Raw genomic sequence first — 6,000 nt, forward strand, 5'->3', positions numbered from 1 at the left:
GACCTTAGGAAGGGGATGGAGATGGGGAGGTCAGGTACCCATTTCGCTCCTGGAAAAAGAGGTGCTGATACGTGTTCTAAACCCCGCCCGAGCCTCGGAACGGTTTGCGGGCAGGAATGACGGCCCTGTGTTTCTCTCTCACGCACAGAAAGCGAAACCACCGACAGCGTGCCCAGCGACGAGGAGAGCGCCGAGGTAAGCACGCCGCCCGCTCCTGCGCTCCTTACGTTTCTTTTCCTCCGGTCGTCCGTCTTCCTCGTGGATGTGTGTGTGTGTGTGCGGTTAGGTGTACAGAACATAAAATGTATCATACTCTTGGGTTTTGAATGATAACGTGAAGCGTTGGGAACTGACGTTGCCATCAGAAAGAGAGAAGGAAAAGGAAACGGAAATCCAGGCCAGCAGACGCTGGTGTTCCAACCACTGTAAACCGCCTAATGCTCTAGCGGCAATAGTGTGTGCCGTGACCAAAAGCGGGAGCCAGATGTGAGGATCTGACTGTGCTAAGCAAAATAGCCCACGGGCGCCTGGAGCCCCGCCCTGGCGGCCCCGCCCCCTGCACCCCCGTTTCCTGCAGCCCCGCCCCCTGCGGGCAGGTGTGTGTGGGTCCTGATTCTGAGTCACCACTTCCCCCGGGTCTCCCTCTGCCAGGCTGCCTCGCGCGCGCGTGGCAGGCAAGGGCTGTGGGGTGATGGCCAGCAGCCCTGCCAGAGCCTGCGCTGTGTCTGAGTTAGAGGGGGGCTCTGACCGGCTGGTGGCTGTTGGAATTGGTGGGTTCCCAGGGCACTGCACCCTTCCCAGTGCAGTCCGGGAATTCTGAGAAAACAGTGCAACGTGTAGACGCCCACCGACGTTCCAGCCACGTCTCCAAGGTCGGCCTTCCGGCTCCTTCTCGGAAGGAGGCTGCCCTGGGGGTTAGCTCTCTGCGTGGCACCCTGGAGCTCCGAGCAGCACCCATTTGCCAGCAGTCAGGGGGCGCTCACTGTGTGCTGCTGTTCTCACTCCCCCCCCCCCCCCTGATGGGGCCATCCTTGAGGAACCAAGTGTCCATGGCAGCGGCCACCAGTGACGGGGCTGGGCACGGGCGTGGAGGGGAAGCCGACACCCAGCGGCCGCCCTGCCTTCCTGCCTGCACCCAGCGTCCGGGCTGCGCTTCCGGGGGGCCGCCGATGGGAAGCGGTGACAAGGGAAGAGAGGCCACCGCGCCGGGCAGGCCGAGCTGGGGCGGGTGTCCGCGGAGGGACGTGGAGGCGCTGAGCTCCCGTTCCTTCCACAGCGCTCAGGAAATTCCGTTTCCTGACACGTGGGGGTGGGTGGCGCTTTTATTTTTTTAAGCCCCAGCCAATGGGAGGCCAGGAAAACACACCTCTTACTCATGTTTCTCTGAAAGGGACGGCCGCCCTGGCGGAAGCGGAACATCGAAGGCAAGCAGTACCTCAGCAACATGGGCACGCGGAGCACCTACCTGCTGCCCAGCATGGCCACCTTCGTGACCTCCAACAAGCCCGACCTCCAGGTCACCATCAAGGAGGAGAACTACCCGATGCCTTTCAGCAGCTCCTGGCCCCCGTACCCCGACCACCCGCTCACGGCCTCCGTGACCCCCGCGCCCGGCGGCGGCCGGCCGGACCGCGAGACCCGGGCCAGCGTCATCAAGAAGACGTCCGACATCGCCCGCGTCAAGAGCTGTTAGGCCTGCGACTTCCCGGCGGTGGTCGGTCGGCTCGCCTCGGCTTCGTGTTGTCTGTCTGTATTTTATTTCCCTCTCTGACACCCGTTCTATACAAACCCAAGGCACAGAGCCTCGGCCGCAGGACAGGGACCGCCGTGCCCGACGGCGGCGGCGCCGGGCTTCTCTCTAACTCAGGACGCCAGCCCGGTGGCAGGTGGCAGGCAGACGGTGTCTGTAGAGCCTGCTGGGTCCGGGGCCGCCCCCTCCAGCGCCAGGACGGCACAGGACCGACCCCCACGCGGCCGCCTGCGGCCCGGCCACCCCGCCGAGCGGGCGCGTCGGAGCGAGCGGAGGAGAAAATGTGAACGAGCTGGAAGTGGTGATCCTTGTGAATATGTACATAGGGCAGCACTAGCGACTCGCCGGCTTCTGCACCTTATCGTAAAGCACTTACAGGTAGACCTTCTCGAGCCCTCGCCCTCCTTCTCCACACTCAGCCCTCCCCTGCCCCCCACCCGGCTCCTCTCCTCCTCCTCCCCGCACCCGGAGCAGGAGGAGGGGAAAGGGCTCTTCTCCACGGATGTCCCATGTGAAGACTGCTTTAAGGGAGAGAGAGAGCATCTTTCTAAATCTGCTATGCTTGAAGGCCATGCGGTACTAAGGAAAATGATCTCGGAGATCTTATGCAAATTCCCAGATTTGAAGACAAAAAAAAAAAAAGAGAGAGAGCGAGAGAGATAGAGAGAGAGAGAATACTCTAATTCTAACCAGAGCAAGCTTTTTTATTTTTTATACAGGGGAATATTTTATTCAAGGTAAAAAAAAAATCTAAATAAAATAAAATCGTTTTTTATCTTTTCTACAGCAAATTTATAATTTTAAGATTCCTTTTCTTGTTTCTCAGCAGTTGTTATGACACCCTTGTGGCACACTGTTTTTTAATTTTGTAAAGGTGAAAAAGCTTTTATGAGCTCATGTAGCAATCAAATTATCCTGTGGATTGATAATAAATGAATATGATATATAGTTAAATTTTTAATGGGCGTCACGCCTGGCTTTGTATGTACTTGGGAGCGCAGTCACGGGACAGGACCGACAAAGGATCGTTTCTCCTTGGGGACCAAAACGTTTTCCTGTTCCCACCTCGGGGAACCCCAGAGGTTCCTCCTGGGAGGGTAGGAGTGGCCTCGTTGGCGGGCTGGTCCCCAGCCAGGCGCTGGGCTGCGTGTTTCACCGGAGTCGCCCTCCGCGGTCCTCACAGTTGTGCCCAGTGAATGCCTTTCCTCAAGGTCACTTAGGTAGTCAGAGTCGGGGGCGTGATGAAGCCCAGGTCTGGGGTGACGATGGGGGGAGTCTCTTTACCACCCACTGTCTCTGCTTGCGCACATGCCACCAGGGGCGTCTCCGTAGGACTGAAATGTCACATGTGTGTCCCATCATGGGCCCCTGGGCAAGGCATCTTCAACTGGGGCTGTGTACTGGGTTCCTACGCTAAGTCCATCTTCTTCCCAGGACCCGGGGCCACAGACGGAGGGCTCAGACTTGGGGCACGTCTTTCCGGTGAGACGTGTGACCCCGGACACCACCACCCGTTGGGACGTCCAGGTGTAGTCCTGACCTTGGGAAGCCTCTGCGCTGACCTCACGCTCCCACGTGTCTGTCGGTGACCCCTGAGGCTGAGCTGCCTCCCTCCTGCCCCGGGGTGTGGAGGAGATGGCTAACCTGGGGGTGTGGAGGAGATGGCTGAGTTAATATTTGAACAGGCTCCGCAGTGAAGGACAAAGGGCTGACTTTATGCCGCTCAGTGTGAGGCTGCAGAGGTAATTAGTGGCTGTAAACGGCTGCGCCCTGAGCAGAAATTAACTGGAGCGTTTCACTGGCCCGTGGTTGTGGTTGAGAGGCGCGTTGGGGGTGGTTGCTGGTTCTGTGAGGAGCACTGCTGACTGAGGGTGACCTCGGAGGGGAGAGGAGGAGTGGGGAGGAGGAAAGGCGCTCTGGCCTCAGCAAGGAGCTCTCGGCTCAGCCCTGCCCTTCTCCCAGCTCCCCGTGCTGACACCCACAGGAGTTCACAGAAACAGTACCAGAAGGTAGCCCTGAGCCCCATGCCTGGCCATCTAAGGGTTAAAGGTGGCCGGCCCCTCTTCCCAGTCCCCCCTCCCTCTTCCCAGCTCCCCTTCCCTCTTCCCAACTCATGTCCTGCCCCTTTCAGCAGCTCTGCGGGCCCCAAACCCATGGCCCCCCCCATCCCTCCTGCCCCGCCCTGCTTCCTCCACGTCTGTGGCTATAGCTAGCCTCCCAGAACCTGGCCAGGTGAAAGGCAATTCAGGATTGGGAAACGCACAATTCAGTGTTAAAGATCACCTCCCCCATGGCTGATAAGGGCGTGAAAAACAGAATCACGTTTGAGTTATTTCGGAGAAAGGAGAAGGCCGTATGGTCGCTAAGGGTTACTTGGCAGTAGTTGACATGAAGACCAACCCCTGGGGCGTGTCCCGGGCCCCTGCCTCGGACCTCGGAGTCAGTTAGAGGAAGTAAGTACCGGGACACCCTGCTTCCTCAGCCGGCATCTGTGTGAGCTGATAGGCTTTTATGATGGGCCGTGTGTGTGTGTGTGTGTGTGTGTGTGTGTGTGTGTGTGTGTGTGTGTGAAGGGCAGTGTGACAGCCATTGGGACATTCAATCGTCTCCTTTCTCGGCAGCCAGCACTCGTCCCTCTCTGATCCTGAGAACATTGTTCAGCTGTGACCTGGGACTCCGGGGGCAGGGGTTCCGCCGGAAGGAAGGTTGACGGAACTCGCGGGTCCCTGGTAAATCCATGACCAACCAGAGCACAGCGTCTGTGTTTGGGTGACAGATGGGCCAAAGGAGGTGTTTAGTCGACTTAAATATTTTCAGAGAAGAAGAAACAGACATGGAGAAGAAATACAACACAAATGCATTGGAAATTAAAACCCCAAATAGTACCTTTCCTGCCCGCCCCCCCAACCCCCCAAATCTGCAGGGTTCTAGCTGATCAAGTGACTGCCCCTGAGAGGGGAATGTTGGGAGCCAGGAGAGGGAGCTTTCTGAGCTGGCTCCAGGACTTGGAGTTTTCAAACTTGTGCTCTGGGAAGTATTTTGCAAGTGAATGAAAAAGATGTTAAGCCCCAAAGGGCCTCTGCTCCGAGCCAGAGAGAGGGAACACGAGACATTCCATTGGTCTGAGGCCATTCTTTGGATGTTGCATTCATTCGGTTTTAAAAGCCCCCTGTTATTCTAGCTACGGACAAACAGACCCAGATGAAAGGGGAGCATAAGAACCCCACCATCCTGCCAGATTTCTACGGAAGAAAGAAGGCATGCTGGGAGAGGCTGGCCAGCAGGTAGCCACATGGGCCCCTGCAATCCCGGGCCAGCTCTCCGGTGTCTCGGCACCAGTTTGGGCTTGGACAGAGAATGGAGGTGTTCAGCTACCGCACCCTGAAATTCCATCCTGTGGCAGAGCCAGGCCAGGGTGGTCAGGCCAGTGGGGCCTGATCCTGACCCGCTCAGGGGCCGGGAGCCGGCTGCAGTAGACCCCTCCCCCGGGCTGTCACAGTCCGCAGGACTGTCAGCTTCTCAGGGCTGTGTCTCAGCCACATTTCCCTCCCAACATGTGGACGGAGGCTGGCTACACAGTCGGCAGTCACCCCAGGGTCTCCTCCTCCTCCTTGGGGTCATTTCCCTGGAGGTCAGGGCCACAGGGCTGGGGCCCTGGGCTGCACCCTGAGGGAACACGACCAGCCACAGCCCTGGAGAGGAGATGGGCACACATTCCCCTCAGGAGACACCAGAAGGTGGTGGGTGAGCTGTTGCCTTTGGGGGCTGCCTGGCCTCTGGGCCCCATCCAGCCCTCTGGACACCGACCATCCCGTGCCCCCGGCCTGGGCACCGCTGGCCCTGCTGTGCAGGCGGGGGGGAGGGCTTTGTGAGGCTCCCTGCTGGGGCCACGGGGGCAGCAGGTGCGGGGCTCCTGTCTGCTGCTGAAAATAGTGCCGGGAGGAAGGAAGTGGCCGGGCCTAATAGCCGGTTTTAGCAAAAAGGTTCAGTCTGTCCAAGAACTTGAGTCATGCTGTGGAAGGATCAAGAGGTAGGGCCTCTCAGAGTTCACACGGTCCGAGAGGAACCTTGGCTGAGCCCTGTGGCCGGTTTTCAGCGGCGGGGGGCAGCGCCTGAGCTCCCGATCCTCCGCAGGCCGCCCTCTGGAGGGCCGCGCTTCCCCGGCGTCTGCTTTGTAAACAGGCTGCAGCAGAGGCTGCTGGCTCTGTGGGGTGTGTTGTGCTGGGTTGTGCAACCGCCGCGCGGCCAGC

The 6,000-nt window shown here is 59.0% G+C and overlaps 1 protein-coding gene across 3 annotated transcripts in view; it reads left to right on the forward strand.

Moving 5' to 3' along the window:
• IRF2 (interferon regulatory factor 2) overlaps window positions 1–2,711 on the forward strand; it is a 75,813-nt gene extending 73,102 nt beyond the window's left edge. For all 3 annotated transcript variants that reach the window (XM_008151891.3, XM_054720147.1, XM_054720148.1), the window contains 2 exons: window positions 149–195; window positions 1,391–2,711. In XM_008151891.3, coding sequence (XP_008150113.2) covers window positions 149–195; window positions 1,391–1,693 — 350 coding nt within the window. In that variant the 3' untranslated portion in view covers window positions 1,694–2,711. The remainder of the gene's footprint in view (window positions 1–148; window positions 196–1,390) is intronic.
• Window positions 2,712–6,000: the final 3,289 nt, after the last annotated feature.

This window comes from Eptesicus fuscus, chromosome 8 (genome assembly GCF_027574615.1).
Source record: "Eptesicus fuscus isolate TK198812 chromosome 8, DD_ASM_mEF_20220401, whole genome shotgun sequence".
NCBI classification, from domain to species: domain Eukaryota; kingdom Metazoa; phylum Chordata; class Mammalia; order Chiroptera; family Vespertilionidae; genus Eptesicus; species Eptesicus fuscus.